Here is a 20,974-nt window from a genome sequence, read left to right on the forward strand (position 1 = left end):
TATTAATAAGTTCATCTTCTAGACGAATATACTTGTATGCCTTTAAGCAGCTGCTCACAAATAGTAAAGCTGATGGTTTTGGACGTATTGAAAATATAGTAACAGGCCTATATGTTTACTTCTTCATGGCCCAAAACTCAGTCAGGATTTTACATGCATGCTTATGCAGTGCAAGCGATATCCAGACCAGAACACAGACCAACTATTGTATTAGGAGGAAATTAAGCACAAGCAGTTATTTATAAAGACAGGAGATTTGTTTGAGCTAAAAAATATTTATTCAGCAATGATATTTACTTGAGTTATCTTAATAATAGTATGGCTGCGGTATTTTGCCTATATAAAAGTCTGTAGGTTGTAGGGTGAAGACTGGTTTACCACTCATTGTCACAAAAGGAAAACACATTGAAAACGTAAAAAAAAGAACAAAGAAGCCTAGATTATTCCAAACTCTGCCAAAAACTGCCAGTATAAGTACAGTAGCTGTGTCCTGTGCATATATCACAGCGTGCTTCACAAATAAATTTGAAATGAATCAACCAAGACTTCATGTTATTTCAAAACAATGGGAACATTTTGGATACAGTATATATATATATAAAAAAAATAACATTTATAAGTTTCCATTCCTAATATGCACATTTTCATCTAGGATGTCCTCCCCCCCCCCAAGCCCAGCAGTACTGTGATATGAAAGACATTAATATCATAACCATTGGGAATCTTTTTCAATATCGACATATTACACATATATCATACCTGCTTACTTATGCAAGATGGGAAGTTAATCCAGCCGATGTTCATTGAACTATATGTGGTAATGTGAAATGAGACAAATCAAAACAAAACCCTGTCATTTTCATATTCCCTCAAATATTTCAGATCTCATTTTGTGAGAAATCTTGAGTTCATTTAGTCCCGTTATTATTCATTCAGACAATTATTTAACCATGATGGTGTCACGATATCCTAATTTCATCATGATACGATCCTGTTAAAAAGACGATAATATTGAACTATTGCCCAGCCCTATTAAAAAGGGGAACATGACCAGAATTAAGAAATCGAATTAGTTATTTCCATGGCCCAGGAAAGTTCAATCTATATATTTGTGAACACAAGCTCTCATAAAGCCAGGTATAGTCTGTAGATTCTCATAGACGATGAATGGGAGACTGATTGTGGACCCACAGTTTCTTTGTTGTTATTTTACTCAAATTCGTTTTAACCCCTTCACTACCACTATAAAGGTTAACACTTTCACTACCACACAACAGAAGGTTAACCCTTTCACTACCACTACAAAGGGTTAACGCTTTCACTACAGAAGGTTAACGCTTTCACTACCACTACAAAGAGTTAACGCTTTCACTACCACACTACAGAAGGTTAACCCTTTCACTACCACACTACAGAAGGTTAACGCTTTCACTACCACACTACATAAGGTTAACCCTTTCACTACCATACTACAGAAGGTTAACCTTCTATAGTAGTGAAAGGCTTAATGAGCTTTATTCTGGTAGTGTTTTCATTCCTGTATACACAGAACACCTTTACCATCTTACACAATTCATCGTCTATGGAGCAGCTCCATCCTTTATACTTGACATCACAAGTTGGAGTTTTAGCACGCTTAGTTTTTGGATTAGGGAGAAAGTAGTTTGTTTTCACCAATATTCTGTAATATAAAACTGTTTCAGACCAGAGGAATAACATGTAGGAATTCTTAAAACGGGCGTAGTTCGCCATTAAAAAGCATAATGAGATGATAAGACCATTTCATAAGTCTCTTAGCGGAATGAGCTAAACGCTGGAATGTCTCGCTTGATCTCCATGACATCATGTCCCCGGTGGCGTCTGAAGGAAGAGGTCCGCGCGCGCGTGGGGGGGGGGGGGGGGGGGGGTCTACTTGGGGTAGACGGTGACCACGTCGTAGCCATCCCGTGGCGTCATTCGCTCACGCGCATGCTTCTCACAATAAATCTTGTCCTCCACAAAGAAATGTCCTTTCTGCTTCAGGTTGATCTCGCAGTCCGTGCAGACTAAGCACTCCGGGTGACGAAACTTGTCCCGCAGCTTGACGACCATCCCCCTGTTGTTGTGAGAGACAAGACGTTCACTTAATCAGTGAATCAGTGAAGCAGCAGCAGCCGCCACATCGTTCAGCATCAGTGTTTAAGTTCAAGTTTTGTTTTATTAGTCACATATGAGGTACATTATAGTGAAATGCTTGGTTCTGCATGAGTCCATGACCCTCCTGAAATTGTGGTTCATACAGTAAAAAGTTAAAGAATAAATACCAAACACAAAATATACAAAACTAAAATGTATATATATATATAAATTAATAAAAGGGTTGTGAAACTATCCTGACGACAAAAACATCGCAAATTCATCATCTAGCCTTTATGTTTAATTAGGAAATCAATTTTATAATAAAACACAAGATACTTGTGCCCTAATGATAAGCAATCAATGAAGAAATCCAATCCCATTGACAAACATCTATGCTACTCATAGTGGTCAAAACAAATGTAACTGATATCAAGTGTCCAAGTCAGAGCCACTTATAAATTACAACCACTACATGAGCAGATTCCAGGTTTGAAGGCAAGACTGGATCCATCTTATGGGCTACTGTAATAAAAAGGTACTATAATTTTTTAGATACTTTCTTTGATACTTTTTTCTATTTATGTATACATGTATGTTGGATATTAAAAAAGGTGCTATAGATAACATTCAGCCACTAGATGTCGCACTAGAGCACCAGCATGTCATTTATCCAAGCAGGTGCATTCCACTTTGGGAAATGAGAAGTAGGGAGGGGATACATGTAAACAACAACATTGATTTTGGACCAGCACATGTTTTTTTTTATGATAAATTCATTAACCAATACTTTTTTGGGGGGGAAGCAATACTTTTATTCTACACTTTTCTTTTTATCTACTTTTTCTCCTCTTTTTCTGTATTTTTCTCCCATCCCAATTTAGTCGTTATGCCAATTCCCCCCTCCCCTTCCTGGTCGTTGCACTCATTTCCCCCCTACTTTCCGGTCAGCCAACCGCTTCTTTTCACCTCACAGCGAGGACTCTCACTGGGGGAGCGTAACGTGTGGGAGGCTCACACTACTTCCCCCAGTTCCCTCCCTCGCTGAGCAGGCGCCCCGACCGACCTGTAGGAGTCGCTGTTTACAACGACCAGGATACACACCCCGCCGGCTTCCCATCCGCTAACACTGCCAATTGGTTAGTATGGACGACCGACCAAGCCGGAGGCACCGCTGACAGCTGGATTCGATACCAGTGTCTCTGCGGTGGTAGGCAGGCACTTAGTCCTCTGCGCTACCCAGCCGCCCTTATTCCACACTTTTCTAAAGGCTCTGTGAATGTATAATACAAAAGATTACTCCATAAAATCTTATCTATAGCACCTTTAATTACCATTACATTTTTTTGTGTGCACATTTGTATGGCAGTCCCATGCATAATGGTCTTGGGAAGCAACAGTTGTGATTGGAGGATCAATAAAAGAGGGCGGGTTTCATTTCTCAATTAAGACACATTTATGTCCTCTTACTGCCCTCCCCTTCATTCAATGGGTCTCATTCTCCAACGGACTTGAGAAAAAAAAATTGCTCTTAGGGCCATTTAAGACATCTTAGATTTTGGGATTCCCCAACCGTCCCTAAGCTTGGATTCGGCTTTATTTGGGAGGAATCATAGTGATTATTTCATGTCAACTCTACAGGCCTCCATGGAATTAATTAATCATAATTTAAATAAATATGACAATATTTGTATGAAAAATTACACATTTGATGTCGGAAAAATAAATAAAATAAACCTTGGTGGGCTCTAGGTCAACTCCTGAAAAGGGGGTCAATGTCAGACCTTGCAATCAAAAGTTAGGGGGCGCACTGAAATTATGGCAAGGGTTATTAGCCCCCTAACTTTTGATTGCAAAGTCTGACATTGACCCCCTTTTCAGGAGTTGACCTAGAGCCCACCAAGGTCATGCATATCAAGCTTGGTCAATGTCAGACCTTGCAATACACTGTAAGGCACTGTAAGGCTACTGTCCTGCCTCACTTCCAGTGATGAAGCTAAGCTATGCTAACGGAGCGTCTATTCCCAAAGCTAAAATGCACGCACAGAGACAAAAAAGGTATGTATCTTCTTGTCTAACTCCAGGGAAGATGTTAAATAAGCTAATTTCCCAAAATGTTGGAGTTCCCCTTTAAATGACCCTAAGAGCAAATCTTTTGTCTTAAGTCCGTTGGAAAATGAGACCCAAGGACATGTTCAACAACACCCTTAGGAGTTATGAAGCACGGAGTGTTTGTTTTGAGTGCACGATGAGAACGACGGTCGAACCTTCCAAACAAATGCCACCTTTGCCAGGAGGACACTCATCAGGCATGTCAGAACAACCTCAAAGAATCTCATAAAGTCTCAACACTTCATAACCAACAGTTAACGAGCGCTCAGGTACACGGCTGTTGGCAGCATACGTTCAGCATTGCTACATCAGTGACAATGCACCAACCAACCACCCTGTGGTCTCCCAAAAACCAGCCACCAGGGGGAGACAAAGGCCCAAAGTAAACACGGCACCTCGGAATGTTCTAGGTTAAAAAGTCACAAGATTTCACAACTCAAAAGGCCTCACTACTGCTCCTTTCCTTTACCGTCTCCTACCAGGAAGCAAAAGAAAGAGGGGAAGAGAGAAGGAAGAGAGGAGAATAGTGGGGAAACTGGGACGGTGTCTGTAGCAACATAGATGAGATGTCAGAGATGCTTATGCCAACAGGTTTCCTCACAAAAGGAGCTTTTAGTGGATCGGTACTTAAGGTGCTACAAGTGGTATTTTGTTGTAAAATAAGTGTTAAATAGTTCTACATTCCGACAGCCATCACTGATATAGTGTTTGGTCAGTAACATGAGTCTCCCAGTCCCTCCGCTCTGCAGTAAAAAGGAGAATACATTTCCTGGTATCCCTTCCCACTTTATCCAATCAGGAGAGAGAACCCAAGATATTTTCTTTTACTTATTTCAAGGAATCTAGCCAAGCCAAATTTGCTTACTACACAGACAGATTATTTTACTAGTTTAAAGCACACAATTTTTGCAGTGTGGAGTTCTCTCTCCTGATTTGATAATGTGGGAACGGGATACCAGGAAATGTATTTTGTGTTTACTGCAGAGCGGAGGGACTGGGAGACCCATGTTACTGACCAAACACTATATATCAGTGATGGCTGTTGGAATGTAACAAGAAAATACCACTTAGCACCTTTAAATACAAGTAGTCATCAACTTTCAAGATATTAGGCCTACTCTGCAAGATGTTATTTTTGTACGCAGTTGACTCTACGCGGTCAGACAGTGCACCTCTAAGGGCTTGTGTCCACATAGCTTCTTCTTCTGTCAAATGCTGGTTAAGCACCAATGACAACGACAGCAGCAGCGTCTTTCTGATTTTCATCTTAAAAAAAACCCACAAAAAAATATCGATACAGCATAGTATCATGATGATTTGCGTCACGATATAGCATCGATACACGCCAAGTATAATATAAAAAAGTGATTCCGGGACATAATTTGCAGTTGCAAAAAGGGTAATAAATCCCAATATAAATCACAATACTATCGTATCATGACTTAAAGCTGCAGTGTGGAACCTTTACATATGAATGAACGTCAGTTACATTTAAGCCAAATTAGTTTACGCTGATTAAGCCTCTCATCGACAGGAACACTCTCTGTATGTCTCAGTATACTGGAGTAGTGTCTGTGTAGACGTTCCCGCGCTGGTGCACCGGTAGTGATGCGTTTTACGCCAACCAGCAGTGACTGGTTAGTTTACTAGTATCCAGAGTGGAAGAGAAGAAGAACAGTAGCAATGGAGCGAAAATGGCGGGAAAACCTAAGAATAAAAACTCTGCTTTCAGAGGAAGGGAAAAAAACTATGGAAGGCGGGGAAAAACACAGATAACTACTTACGCTCACCAGTAGGTGGAGACAAAAGTTCCACGCTGTAGCTTTAAATAATTATAGTGATAATATCGTATCATAGGGCCTCTGCCCTCTGGTGAGTCACACCCACTCTGAAACAAGCGGGAAACCATCCAGACCCACGACGCAACAACGTGTAGGTGCTGCCAGTCAGTGGCATCATTGAGAAAGCAGGTAGCTAATGCTAGCAGGCATACGAACCTGCGAGACAGATCATACCGATAGCTACTACTTATCGTGTAGGAGATCATCCCAGGTGCAGCGTTAGCCGCTACTCATGCTAGTGGGAGATCATCCCAGGTGCAGCAAGGCCTAACATTACAGGTTTGAACATTTTGCAGGGTTGAACATAAACTTGATCTATGCTGATAATATGGTCATTATGGGCAGACAGTATGCAAGTTTAATTATCAAGAAGTAACAAATATATACTTCCAGACCCAGTGCAGTAAAGTCATTGGTAGAAGATAACAGTGAAGAATGATAAAAGGTACTCACACAATCCCTGACCCACATTTGTCACATACGGCTAATTTATCTGTGTTCCCCACTGATGAGCCCATCTTTGATGTGGGTGGTCTCACACTCCTGAACCCTGATGGCTTATCAGCATCACCTAGAAGACACACACACACACACACACTTTGAAAATCTTGCCAAATCAGAATAATGTACGGTGAAAATACAATACATACTAGGTAATATAAAATATAATAGGCAATCATAGCTTTTAATAAACAAATACTTTATTTTTTTGTCTTTTTATGAGCCCAGAGGATGGATGGAGTAAATTCACTTTCAATTCAGAAGTGGTCTTTTTTTGTTTGAAAAAGTCAAAAGATTAAAAAGGGGAATTCCAACTTGTTTACTAGATTGAGGCATTACTGATTAGTTCTCACAATATGGCTGACCAAAGCGGCCATATTATCGGAAATATCGGCCACGGAAGGTGCCAATTTAGTAGAGTCAGACGTCATGACGTGGCTTAGCGCCACCCTTGGCACAACAATGAACGACAACAATGGAATTTCCTGATAACTCGATCCGTTTCCCACTCTCCCTCTCTGGCCAGGTAATGGAGTCGCCAGAGGTCCGTGCTCATACCCTCCAAACCTTGTGTGCGTTTGGTCGGAGTGGCAGCCTTTGACTGACGCCCACCCCTTTCTCACAGAAAGCTGAAGCAAGCGCTGTAGTTGAACCATTTCTCTGGCCTGATGACATGCATAGAGCTGGCTAGAGCGAGAATCGAACCGGGAACCTTCCGATTACCAGACGATTGCTCTACCTCTGAGCCAATGTCGCCCCAGAGCAGTTTCAGGAGTAGTTTTAACTTCACGTGAAGGAGAGAAAGAAGCCCTAGAGATGACGTGTTACACAACGATAGCGGAGGATTTGGCAATACTTCAGATTAAACCCTGCAGCAGCAAAAGCTTGACTGGAGAGGAGCTCAGAGGACCAGTCCAGACCAGCAACAGTATGTTTGACTGGAGAGAAGCTCAGAGGACCAGTCCAGCAACAGTATGTTTGACTGGAGAGGAGCTCAGAGGACCAGTCCAGACCAGCAACAGTATGTTTGACTGGAGAGGAGCTCAGAGGACCAGTCCAGACCAGCAACAGTATGTTTGACTGGAGAGAAGCTCAGAGGACCAGTCCAGAACAGCAACAGTATGTTTGACTGGAGAGGAGCTCAGAGGACCAGACCAGCAACAGTGTGTTTGACTGGAGAGGAGCTCAGAGGACCAGACCAGCAACAGTATGTTTGACTGGAGAGGAGCTCAGAGGACCAGATCAGAACAGCAACAGTATGTTTGACTGGAGAGGAGCTCAGAGGACCAGTCCAGACCAGCAACAGTATGTTTGACTGGAGAGGAGCTCAGAGGACCAGATCAGAACAGCAACAGTATGTTTGACTGGAGAGGAGCTCAGAGGACCAGTCCAGACCAGCAACAGTATGTTTGACTGGAGAGGAGCTCAGAGGACCAGTCCAGAACAGCAACAGTATGTTTGACTGGAGAGGAGCTCAGAGGACCAGACCAGCAACAGTATGTTTGACTGGAGAGGAGCTCAGAGGACCAGACCAGCAACAGTATGTTTGACTGGAGAGGAGCTCTGAGGACCAGACCAGCAACAGTATGTTTGACTGGAGAGGAGCTCTGAGGACCAGACCAGCAACAGTATGTTTGACTGGAGAGGAGCTCAGACCAGTCCAGACCAGCAACAGTATGTTTGACTGGAGAGAAGCTCAGAGGACCAGTCCAGACCAGCAACAGTATGTTTGACTGGAGAGAAGCTCAGAGGACCAGACCAGACCAGCAACAGTATGTTTGACTGGAGAGGAGCTCAGAGGACCAGTCCAGACCAGCAATAGTATGTTTGACTGGAGAGAAGCTCAGAGGACCAGTCCAGACCAGCAACAGTATGTTTGACTGGAGAGGAGCTCAGAAGACCAGCAACAGTATGTTTGCGCGGTATGTGATCAATGCGTCCGTGCTAGGGCTGGGCGATATAACGATAATTATGGCGATATATTTTAATAATCAATATCGGGAAAAAAATATATATCGATTTAATTTTTATTTTTTTATTTACCGGTACCTGCAACAGGGCAGTTTTAAAACCAGAGACAGTGGGCAGACTTGTCTTTCTTGCCTGCAACTTAAAGTAATGGCTTTGCTTGTCCAAATGACAATACTGACCAAATTGAGATTTATTTTTCCTCTTGTCCATTTATTTTGTTTGCTTTCTAATTTAAAATACAGTTTGAAACAGTCTGTACACAGTAGGCTATGTGTGCTAGCAGAGCTAGTCTCCAGTCACGAGTCACGGTGCACATGTGCGGTGGTTTGTCCACCAAGAAAGCGCCAAAAGATAGAAAAGAAACTAGCAGAGCCAGAACTGTTCAACTCCCCTGGAGCCACAGCCAGCAGAGAAGCCGGTTTACTTTCGCTTTCAAACCAGCTGCAGCCTGAGAACTGGAGTGTGAGGGGATGTAACACTAAAGATGGCGGCAACGACAAAGAATTGCTGCAAAATAAACATACATCTGTTGTCATAAAAAATAATAATAAAAAAATATATATATATATATATTCTTTTTTAAATACTCGATTTTTTTTTATCGTGCAATATGATATTGTTATCGATATCGTTATCGCGATATCATTTTTGGCCATATCGCCCCGGCCCTACGTCCGCCAATGAACAGATAGAAAAGTACCGGAAGGTATTACTATCTGTTGTTTTCTTTTAAAATTAGAACCTATGTCAACTCCAACAAATGGATACTAGTCTTTGAAAATTAATTAAAAACAGATTAAAGACCAACCAAAGTGAGCTCTCTACAGATATAGAGCGTCATTTGGTAAAATGCCTGGTGTCACCGGTAATGAATTTATTATTAATCAAAAAAGTTCCATTTTTTTCTCCCCTTTTTCTATTTTTCTCCCATCCCAATTCCACTGTGCCAATTCTCCCCTCCCCTGTCTTGAACGTTGCTCGCACATGCCCCCCACTGGTCCCCTCCGGTACACGAGGAGGCAGCCTGTCACATCTTTTCACCTGTCACCGCAGACTCTCATTGGCGAGGTGTAACGTGTGGGAGGCTCACACTACCCCCGCTATTTCCTGTCTCTGCTGTGCAGGCGTCCCCCAACCGACCTGTAGGAGTCGCTGTCCACAACGTCCAGATTACCACCCATCGACTTCCACCCGCTTGCGTTGGTGACGACGAGGGCAATGTCCGCTGCGCCACCCAGCCGCCAAAGTTCCACATTTTCATTAGCAAACAGCGCAGCATACAGTATATACAGTGTACAGTACCCGTCTCCAGGATCTCCTGCAGCACCTTGAAGGAGGCCGACTGGCGCGGAGGTTCGTCGTGCTCCTGGTTCTCCTGCAGCATCTTGTAAACCTCAGAGTCTGTTGCTGTCGGCGGCTTTTTACCCACAGCCTTGGAAGGATCTGGCCTACAAACAAATAAAGAGCATATCACTGTATATTAAATGCACTGTGGTAGAGATCAATGATAAAACAGAAAATAAAGTCCTCACATTCAACTGCTCCAACACACCGTTTATTCTCATTCTCGAACATGTTTGCAAGTACCTTTGTAAATATCTTTGTTGTACTTTAGTTTGTACAGTATATTGCATTGTATAGTGTCACTGTATGAAGCACATTCTCAGGGGCTCATACAGAACCAAGCATTTCACTGTAAAGTACATGTACCTTATATGTGACAAATACAAAAACAAACTTTTCGTACCAAAATCCTCCCTTTTTTTGTAGCCTGCGAGAACATTTATTTATATTAGTTTAATAAATAAATCTTTCTGAGGCTCTGGTTGGCTCACTTTTAAAGCTAGAGGAAAGATATAGGTACCATCTCAAACTAGAGACCTAGATGAATCTGCAGATATCAGCCATACGTCGTGCTAGTTTACTGTAGATATCAGCCATACTGTATGTCATGCTAGTTTACTGTAGATATCAGCCATACTGTATGTCATGCTAGTTTACTGTAGATATCAGTCATACTGTATGTCATGCTAGTTTACTGTAGATATCAGCCATACTGTATGTCATGCTAGTTTACTGTAGATATCAGCCATATGTCGTGCTAGTTTACTGTAGATATCAGCCATACTGTATGTCATGCTAGTTTACTGTAGATATCAGCCATACTGTATGTCATGCTAGTTTACTGTAGATATCAGCCATACTGTATGTCATGCTAGTTTACTGTAGATATCAGCCATACTGTATGTCATGCTAGTTTACTGTAGATATCAGCCATACTGTATGTCATGCTAGTTTACTGTAGATATCAGCCATACTGTATGCCATGCTAGTTTACTGTAGATATCAGTCATACGTCATGCTAGTTTACTGTAGATATCAGCCATACTGTACATCATGCTAGTTTACTGTAGATATCAGCCATGTCATGCTAGTTTACTGTAGATATCAGCCATACGTCATGCTAGTTTACTGTAGATATCAGTCATGTCATGCTAGTTTACTGTAGATATCAGTTATACGTGATGCTAGTTTACTGTAGATATCAGCCATACTGTACATCATGCTAGTTTACTGTAGATCAGCCATGTCATGCTAGTTTACTGTAGATATCAGTCATACGTCATGCTAGTTTACTGTAGATATCAGCCATGTCATGCTAGTTTACTGTAGATATCAGTCATACGTCATGCTAGTTTACTGTAGATATCAGCCATGTCATGCTAGTTTACTGTAGATATCAGCCATACTGTACATCATGCTAGTTTACTGTAGATCAGCCATGTCATGCTAGTTTACTGTAGATATCAGCCATGTCATGCTAGTTTACTGTAGATATCAGTCATACGTCATGCTAGTTTACTGTAGATATCAGCCATGTCATGCTAGTTTACTGTAGATATCAGCCATACGTCATGCTAGTTTACTGTAGATATCAGTCATGTCATGCTAGTTTACTGTAGATATCAGCCATACTGTACATCATGCTAGTTTACTGTAGATATCAGCCATGTCATGCTAGTTTACTGTATATATCAGCCATACGTCATGCTAGTTTACTGTAGATATCAGTCATGTCATGCTAGTTTACTGGGAAAGTGAGGAAATCTTGCACCAAAGTTGATAGAAGTTTTGGGCTCATTGGAACCATGAGTCTCAGCTGACAGCTTTACAACCATGTCAGATTAAAGGACCATACAGTCTAATTCTGACTTCTCACCATCACCGCTGCCCCTTAGCTGATCTCAGCTGACCTTACTAAACGCCACTCAAACTGCCATTGATGTTGAAAATTTGAAAAAGTATTTGAAAGTCGCTAGCCATAAGAAATTGACTCTTGTGAAGACCACTGGATTGTATTACTTCCGCCAACGTTACTGTATTTCTCTACGACAAGACATTAAAATATGTGCATCCATCGGGAGAACCTGGGAGTTAAGAGGGAACAGGTCTGGGAAGAAACTGTGACCAAATGTTCAACATGGAGATTAGAACGGCTTAAAGCAGAGGATACAGTCACTATTCTCTGGCCCACAAATACAATAGGTTTTACAAAGTGGCCCACCTGCAAATCCAGTCGAGTATCCCTGGCCAACAGATTCTATATTCCTATAGTAATTTTAAAAAGGACCTGTATATCATGCCAGTTAGGGCACCTTGTCTATACTGCACCTAGTGTATACTATACTGTTTAATCATATACCGGTATATATATATATATTCAGATTTTTTTTTATTGCTTATATTTATTGAGAGTAACATAATATAACAGACCCTCATCGGCACCTTTGTTTACAGTTTATTTTTCTCATATTTCTTTTTTAGTATTCAGAGTTAATTATATTGTTTACAGTTTATTCTCTCTCATATTTGTATATTAATTGTATTGCCTATATTTATGTCTTTCTACTATTACCCTGCCCATACCTGTACCTACTCTGCCCCATGCTGCTATGATGCCCGAATTTCCCCCAAAGGGATCAATAAAGGAATATCTTATCTCATCTCATCTCACACCAGTCTAAGTCTTTGACTTCTCACCATTACCAGAGAATGTCTCCGTCTTAAACACATTTTGTGTTCATAGGTGTATAAAGTCTATGTTGTAGAACTCTGCCTACCTTTCACACTGCCATTGATGTTGAAAAGGGGTGAAAATATGCTCCATAAGAGTTGAAAGTCATGAAAGGCATAGGTAATCCACCCTTATGAAAATCACTGTATTGTTTATTTTCACTAATGTTACTGTATGACGACAAACTTTAAAAAATTCACGAAGCAACCGGGAGCACCCTGGGAGTTGATAACAAGCGCAACCGACTGAATGCAGAGGTTTGATGTGCAGGGCTTGTAGCGCAGTTAGCTAAAGTCAACTCAGTGAAATGAGTTACATTATGCATAGCAACTTTCAAACTACTTTTCAAGACTCCCCCAAGGGGATCATTAAAGGAATATATTATCATATCTTATGTAAAAGACCGGTAATGAAGTCAAAATTAAACCGGTATAGTCCTTCAATTTATCTTCCCATCATAAATCAGAGGACATTAAATAATTTCTCCCGAACCAGCCACAGGCTGGAAAGCAGATTCAGAATTTTGCCAACCAATCTGCTTTCTTGGTTGCTTAGATCCTTCAGAATAGGGAGGTGTAGTCTGACGTCACTTTGGACCGCCCGCAAGGTCCACCCGTATAGGGATTTATCATTGGGAAAATGGATTATCGGCTATTGTAATAATTCTGCCTCATGAACATTGGAAAGCTTTCCATTTTTGCACAAAATGAGTTCCCTTCCATCACTAACCTTTTTTTTTTAAGCATTTCTGGTTGAAATAAAACTTTTTTTTACGATTAATTGAGAATATTTTCATGTTGAGCTAAAGATTGTGGATGAATACGCACAGAAAAGGTACACCATGCAAATGTGCATGCTTTTTGTTTTAAACGAGACGATTTAGAAATGGGCAATGGGGAAATACGTTGCAATTTTGCCAGGTGGACCGGCCGGAAACAGGAATGACGTAACCACTACACCTCCCTATAGGAAAGGCTGGTGAGCCGGGTACCTAAACAAGCTCTACCCGCCAGAGCGGCTACCAGACTCGACAGACGTACCGACCGCAGCCAAGATGTGTGAGGCATTGGCAGGCAGCTACTGTTCATTTCCAACTGTGGTCACAATAGCTGAATGTATCAAACCCTTCTTATGGCAAATGGCAAAAGCCCAATCTCTGAATTAATATGGATAATGATATGCTAGGGGCAGTTTCCCCCAGATGTGGATTAATCATGGTTTATAGCCATTACAATAAGTATTATTTTAACTGGACCTCTCCAATGGAACATGTCTTGCAGTCTAGGACCAGCATTAGATTTTACATTTTACATCTACATTTGACTGTATATTTTTGGCTGTATATACATATTTTAGAATGTATATCTTTGACTGTATTCTTATTTTAGATTTTTTACTACCTAAATGTTTATTGTGAGCAATCTGTGGTGCTGAATTAACACGTGGCCAGGAGGACACTTGACAGGTAGGAGCTCATAACTTACACGCTACTGGGCTCGTTAGCGGTGGCAATGTTTTTGGCGTCGTCCACAGTGGTGTTGAAGTCCTTGATGTTCTCAGAGGAGTAGAGACCGGCAGGGTTGTTGTACTGGTTGGTCACCACCTTGGAACCGAAAGCAGAGAATGGCAGGGCACTCCTGTTGTGGGCGGCGCCGATGGGTTTCACCTCCTGCCAATCGCGCGTAACCAGGGGAAGAGGTAGTGAGTACATGAAGCGATTATTGGACAACAAAACGAGACTCAGACGCCGCCTAAAAACATGCATACTAACGTCTTGATTGACCCATCTCAAACCCGCCCTCTTTTGTCAGAGGGAAGCAACAGCTGTGATTGGGAGAGGATCAGGAAAAGAGGGCAGTGTTTGAGATAGGTCAATAGTGGTCATAACAGTTGTCATCTATCATTGCTGCAGGATGAAAACCTCCATTTCTTTTTGTAAACTTTTCACTAAATAAAAAAAAAACAGCCTTGTTTTTAGGTTGGTATCCACACATATGATACCATCTGATTGAAATGGGTTTCGTTGGTACTCGGATCCTGAAACTTCCACCCAGAAGAGAACATGTAAAGTCTTAGATGTCAATACGAGTCTTTTTCAAGGTTTTCATGCAAATGCAGCAATACATTTTAGATCCACCCAGAGTCACACATCACACACAACAGTAGAGCTGGGCAATAGAGAACCATTTAACTTCTCACCAAACTGAAACTCTCATTTTCAACCCTCATTCATTTCAGATATAATTTTGTGAGAAATCAGACTTGATATTTGCTTTTTAGCATCAATTTAGACAATAACATTGTGTGTGATTCCTGATATAAAATCCACCCACAAAACGATAACGTCAGGGCTGTCCCGAATACCATTGTTTGGACTTTCGAAGCATCGACAGTAATTATCAGCGATTAATCGAAGCTTCATTCTCCCTTTGAGCTAAATGAGAGCTATGGGGGTGGATTGCAGTAGGTTTTCTTAAAAGTTCTCATGAATAAAGGACAGATTTTCAGAATAAATGTTGGATAATTATTTCTATATGCCATTTCTTATCCTGATGCAGGCTTACTTTTGGAGTGGTTTAAAAAAAATCTATTTACGATAAATATAGATATATATCGCCCAGCCCCACACAACAGTATAATGTACGACTATGGATTTATCCTGGACAAGAATTGACCAACTAGGAACCTTGAAAAGGCACAGGAGTCATGCCAGCGGCATTTCATCCAAGTGAACACAGAAATACCACCTGTAAACTAGCTCGTGCTTCTCGGTGGGAACAGAGAAACGTCTCCACAAATAGCTCATGCTGGAAGCAACTGGCATTTAAATTGCAGAATAATCTGGGCACTTTACGAGCATGTGACAACAAAGCTAGCTGAACTGACAAAGTGTAGAACATTTTTGACAACATTAAAACAAGGTAATCATAACACGGAACAATGCTATGACAGACTTGAGTGAAACACAGCGACGAGTGGATTGAACGTTCTGCGGGACACGTAAACACACGAAAAAGGCATTCAGACGGTATAGACTGAACAAACAAGTGAGTGAAACGTGTTTTATATTGTGAGCAAAATGCAATACACATGTGAAGAGGGAGAGCCTGTGAGCGACCGCTACACACATCAAACAAACCCTATGTGTAGTCAACACTGCTGGCCTCGATTCTCCAGTCGGCAGGCAGGAACCGAGCGTTGCGTCAGAGCTCGGCTGATAAAAAAAAAAAAAAAAAAACCCCGTCTCCTAGGAAACCTCCTGTTGGGAAGTAAACAATGACTTCATCGCTGGCAGTATCGTGACCCCCCCCACCCTCCCACGCCCGCCCCCGAGCCTTTGTTGGTTGTGTACCGGTAAGGAACACATAGGCTTCGCAGAATCCGTATGGCTACCTGCACCACAGGATTTCCAGTGGGTTCTAATCTAAATGACAGAGCAAGGTAAGTAATTTTAAAAGGCTAAAGCCCCCGCCAGCCCCAAAACCCATCTTTGATGTGGAGACGTGAGACGGAGACACACACCTGGGGCTCCGATGCAAGATTCATCTTGTACGGATTCGCCTTCCCCTCCTCGGATGAGAGCGGCGACCACATTTTAGATTCTGACCTGTAGGAGAAACAAAAGGAGGATCCCGGGACTTGAAATGGATATGCTGGATTACCACCGGGAGATGCAGAGATTTACAAGTAGGGGTTTCCCTGCCAAATGAGACTCTCAGGGCGGACCACCCAGGGGTTTTTGCTGACCAGACAAAAGGACATTTTCTAAGACTTATGAACAAGTTCAAAATAGCCGCTCGCTGGAACGGACTGCGGTGGCCGGCTTTATGTTTTACCCTGACGTCTGCTGTGTGCTCTTACGTAAGTCAACCAGCAACCCTAACTGGGGCACTTCCCACCAGTGATGCTAAATAAACTAAACACCTGTGGATAAAACCAGCTAGACCAGTGGTTGTCAACCTTTTGGGGGGTCAACGCCCCCCTATTAGATTATATTAGATTCAAATGTATTGTCATTATACAGCACAAGTACAGTACAATGAAAATAAGTTTAGCATCCAACCAGAGTGCAAATGGAACAGTAAAGTGCAACAGTAATATACAATGTACAGGTGATTAAACTGGGTATAAAATATATATATATATAAATGAGTACTACTGAGTATAGTGCTAATCGAATGTACAGAGTTGTAGTATTAATATGTACAGTGATACAGGTATAAAGACACTATGTAGTAAGTCATACTGGCCAGCAGCGTAACTAGTAAGAGTAGGTAAGAGATATGTACAGATATAGATATAGAATCTACAGATATGTAAAAAGAATTGTATGCAGGTATGTACAGACAGATAACGAATAAATAGTATATATAAACAATATACACATATATACATGTATCTGATGTCCATGTTCCGTAACACCCGCTCCCCCCTCAACGAAATGGGAATTACATTTTCGGCTCTCAACTATGATTATTTTGTGTTTATCATGGGTATCTATGATGATCAGCCAATAACGTTTATATTTGGCACAGTTTGGACCCAATAAAATCAGCATTTTAGATTTTTTTCCTGGGTTCAGATTTTTACTTATTTAACTTTTTATTATCAAGTGTGTATAAATTAAACATTACAAAAAGTTATCAATTTCTTTGCAAAAAAGTTACACATTCCCAGTTTCTCAGGTGGGATTTGGGCTCACTGCATGTGGGCTCCTCTCTGGTTCCAGACAAGTTGTTGTCCTGATATCAAAATATGATGATGAATAATAATAAAATAAACTAGCGGCCCCTTTGGGCATCAGACAGTATTCTGTTAATTTCCTTTGTAATAAAGAGTTTAGTTCCCAAATGAGACATCCTCCATTTGAAAAACCTACACGGATTTGTACTTCACTTTGTATTTTAGTTTGTACATTTTGTATAGTGTTTTTTTTACTGTATGAAGCACAATCTCAGGGGGGCTCATACAGAACCAAGCATTTCACTGTAATGTACATTATGTGACAAATAAAACTTGAACTTGAATAAGTGAAAGAGTTATTAAGCGTCTCAGGACCTTTGCTTTCAGAACAGTAAACACTTTAGAAGATGTTATCAACTGCACGTTTGAAGTATTTAGTGATGAAAATCTATTTTCCTAAATGGATATACAGTATACGGCCCTCCAAATAGATTCATGGTTTGATATTGATATCATATCGTATCATATACGACGTATCCAGTAGTGGCCACGGTCTCGATTCATAATAACAGTACATACGTCATCTCTAATAGAAGAATAACTTAAGACCAAAGAAAGCCTTTCCTTCTGGCGTTTCCACTTGAATTTGGCAACCGAGTGGGGGTTGGGGGTTAGTCCTGGCTCAGCGTGGGGGTTAGTCCTGGCTCTGGGGTCGTTGTTAGACATGATGACAGATGGACAGGTGTACTAATTGTACTGAAAGTAGTACTCTATGGATTGTTCTGGGTTAGAGATGAGGCCCCCCGTGAAGAATGGCTTCTTCTTTTGACACTATTCTTGCCTTTGGGGGCAGATTTCCAGTAAGGGGTGTGTGGGCGGGGGGTAAGGGGGGGGGGGGCGCTGCCATGGTGAATGAATGGGCTAGAGCGGAAGCGCTGCCAAAACATGAATGAACAAAACCACATAAAAACCCAGAACAGCTGCATCGAGGTTGGGTTTGTCTCGAGTGACTCAGTGGTTTCGTCATCTCTTTCGGGGCCTCGGGGCGACGCACACATCATCAGCCGAGACGCACGCCGTTAAAGCCTACCTGTCTACGGAGAGGACCATCTCCTCTAGGCACGCTTTGATCTTGTTCTGAGCCTGCAGGTGTGTCATGTACTCGGTCGGCTCTCCGTCAATCGCCAGGATCATGTCCCCGATGCTCAGGTCGGCCTGGGCGGCTTTACTGCTGGGTGTGACCTGGGAAGAACACGCATCAGATATTAAATCAATATCAAAAACTCGTGACAGCATAACCGTCTCAAAAAACCACCCTTCCTAATTATACTGTTCAAGTGCATTCAAGTGTGTGTGTGCAGTACCGAGGGTGACCTAGTTCTTTTTATAAAAGATCACACGATCATTCCAATCACTGTATGACCCCAAGTTGTGCACATTACATACCGCATGGAAATATGTAGTCTTATCGGAGAGGGTCTGGAAGGTTTCTGTATTCGTTAAATATGGCAAGAGGCCATAGTGTTGACAGTAGGCACATGGTTAAAGTCGGTGCTCTGAAAAACCAGCATGATTACATGGTAGAACAGCAGACTTTCACTGAAACGACAGTGTCTAGTGTTTATCTACGACCTTCAGCGGCTTCAGACATGGTATTTACAGTAAACAGGGGTGTGGGTACTAGTAGTATGAACTGTTCGCTGAATTAGCACCACTTTAGATGCAGAGTAGATTATTGTCTTCAAGGCAGTGTGGCATGGGCTGGGACTTGCCTCGGGAGACAGTCAAAAGGGTGGACGCATACCACAAGATCTCTCGAAAATCTCCCCCCCCCCCCAACTATGTCCACATTTCTGTTTCAAGCCAAATGCCCCAGATAAAAAAAAATCCTTAAGAAGTCTGAGGAAAACAAAACTGTGATGGACTTTCACTTATACAATCGTCCTAACTTCGTGAAGTGGGCTACATTTGGACTAAACGTGAGCCTAACTTTTTTTTTGTGAGATTGTGTGGAAATAGCTTCGGACTCTCAATAGTTTGCATTTTGTACTTTAGTTTGTATATTTTGTATAGTGTTTGGCCTTATTCTTTATACTTTTACTGTATGAAGCACAATCTCCGTGGGGCTCATACAGAACCAAGCACTTACTGTAATGTACATGTATGTGACAAATAAAACTTGAAACGTGTTCATAATAATTAAGGTGCTGGAATTCCTCGACGCGGGGCTCCGTCCATGTGGACTGGACACTAGACACAGGCAGCAGACGCACACAGACCGGGGTTGACACGGTTTGTTTTAGTGCCACCTTTCTATTCAACAAGGGCAAGGCTATACCATAAAACCTTGTAAACAATGTCCACTGTTCAAAGTTCACTGTAACTCGACCCTGTAAAACGCGCATCATACCTATAAAGCTTTATTCATGACGAATATTATAATGACTAAATCGATCAGAATGGTCGGTGAGTAAATTCAACAGAGTTGAAGAGCTTGTACTACTACTAGGGCGAGAGAAGCTCTTCTTCAACTGTTGAATTTATTCCACCGACTATTCGGATCGATTTGTCAATATAATCCAGATGTTGTTATTAATAAAAGTGGATTACAAAAAACGTAAACGTACCCGTGAGATAGTCAACGGTTGCTCGAAATCCTTTCCGCCGACTAGACGGAACCCCCAGGGGCCGGGTCCTTCCATTACCACTCGGAGAGGCATGCTTCTATTTTCCACAAGGATTGTTTTGGAAGTTCGTTCTTAGAGAGACAGCCAGTTTGCTCCCTACCGACAAATAAATGACATGTGCATTGGTATGATAGATAGTTTTCACCCTGCTTTGCAACATCAGGGCAGGGGCGGGCCCTGTGCGGAGTTGGACGAATCGTGTTTGAAGTTTCCACCGGCGCCGATAAGAGCTGTTTGTTTTAGAGCTGCAGATAGGCCTGCCGTGACGTCACCGTATTATATGCAAGGCTTACCATTTATGGTCGAGGCAAATCCCAGGATGTGGAATGTGTGCCGCTCCCAAAAACTTGAATTCCTGCCACTGCCACACAGGATCTCTGGTGGTGAGAGCGGAGAGAGCAGACTCAATGGAACACGTTCCCTCTTGTGGTGTGTCCAGAGACTTTATGCTGCAATAAGGCTTGTAACTAGAACATTGAGAAACACACTATGCAAAAAAAAACAAGATAGTGGACATTCCCCAAGACCTGTTTGCTGTGTGTGTAGCCACAGTATTGACCTACCGGTACAGTATCAGTTTGTAGGGTATAGTAGGCTCGCTAGACAGTATGGAATGGCATTAGGTTCAGACAAGATGGTCTATGATACACTTGATGGGTTTAGCTGGGGTGGAAGGTGTAGAAAAGATTCTTATTGGGGACTGGAACACGGATATGCTACGTAAAGAAGCACCCGTCTTCAAGGCCTTCAGTAGGTTTTGTGATCTGCACGGTTTCAGCCAGCTAATCACCCAACCAAACCTGGCGAAGATGGAAGATGATAGGACACATACTGAGGCAAGACCACAACAACGACTGCAACATATCAATGACTTGGGCACCAGAAGGGAAAAGAAGAAGAGGAAGACCAAAGACTACCTGGAGACGCACAGTAGAGAAAGAAAGAAAAGAGGCAGGGTGGAGCTCATGGCCTGAAGCAAGAACAACGGC

General features: G+C 42.0%; 1 protein-coding gene across 1 annotated transcript; it reads right to left on the reverse strand.

The window, feature by feature from the left end:
- Positions 1–261: 261 nt before the first annotated feature.
- pdlim1 (PDZ and LIM domain 1 (elfin)) lies at positions 262–20,230 on the reverse strand. The gene is made up of 7 exons (XM_084321332.1): positions 19,926–20,230; positions 18,389–18,540; positions 16,138–16,222; positions 14,100–14,284; positions 9,843–9,988; positions 6,522–6,639; positions 262–2,095 (listed from the first exon to the last, which is right to left on the reverse strand). Exons 1-7 carry the CDS (start codon positions 20,016–20,018, stop codon positions 1,909–1,911), a joined length of 966 nt encoding a protein of 321 aa, XP_084177458.1. The 5' UTR covers positions 20,019–20,230; the 3' UTR covers positions 262–1,908.
- Positions 20,231–20,974: the final 744 nt, after the last annotated feature.

This window comes from Notolepis coatsorum (assembly GCF_963971535.1).
Source record: "Notolepis coatsorum genome assembly, chromosome: 9".
Taxonomy (NCBI): Eukaryota; Metazoa; Chordata; class Actinopteri; order Aulopiformes; family Paralepididae; genus Notolepis; species Notolepis coatsorum.

Excerpts from the sequence above, each read along its gene's own strand:
- pdlim1 (XM_084321332.1), bottom strand. The coding sequence starts at position 20,018 with ATGCCTCTCCGAGTGGTAATGGAAGGACCCGGCCCCTGGGGGTTCCGT. Across the intron at positions 18,541-19,925 it reads AACCGTTGACTATCTCACGG|GTCACACCCAGCAGTAAAGC; the intron begins GTACGTTTACGT and ends TGTTCTTCCCAG. Across the intron at positions 6,640-9,842 it reads GCAGGAGATCCTGGAGACGG|GTGATGCTGATAAGCCATCA; the intron begins GTACTGTACACT and ends TGTGTCTTCTAG.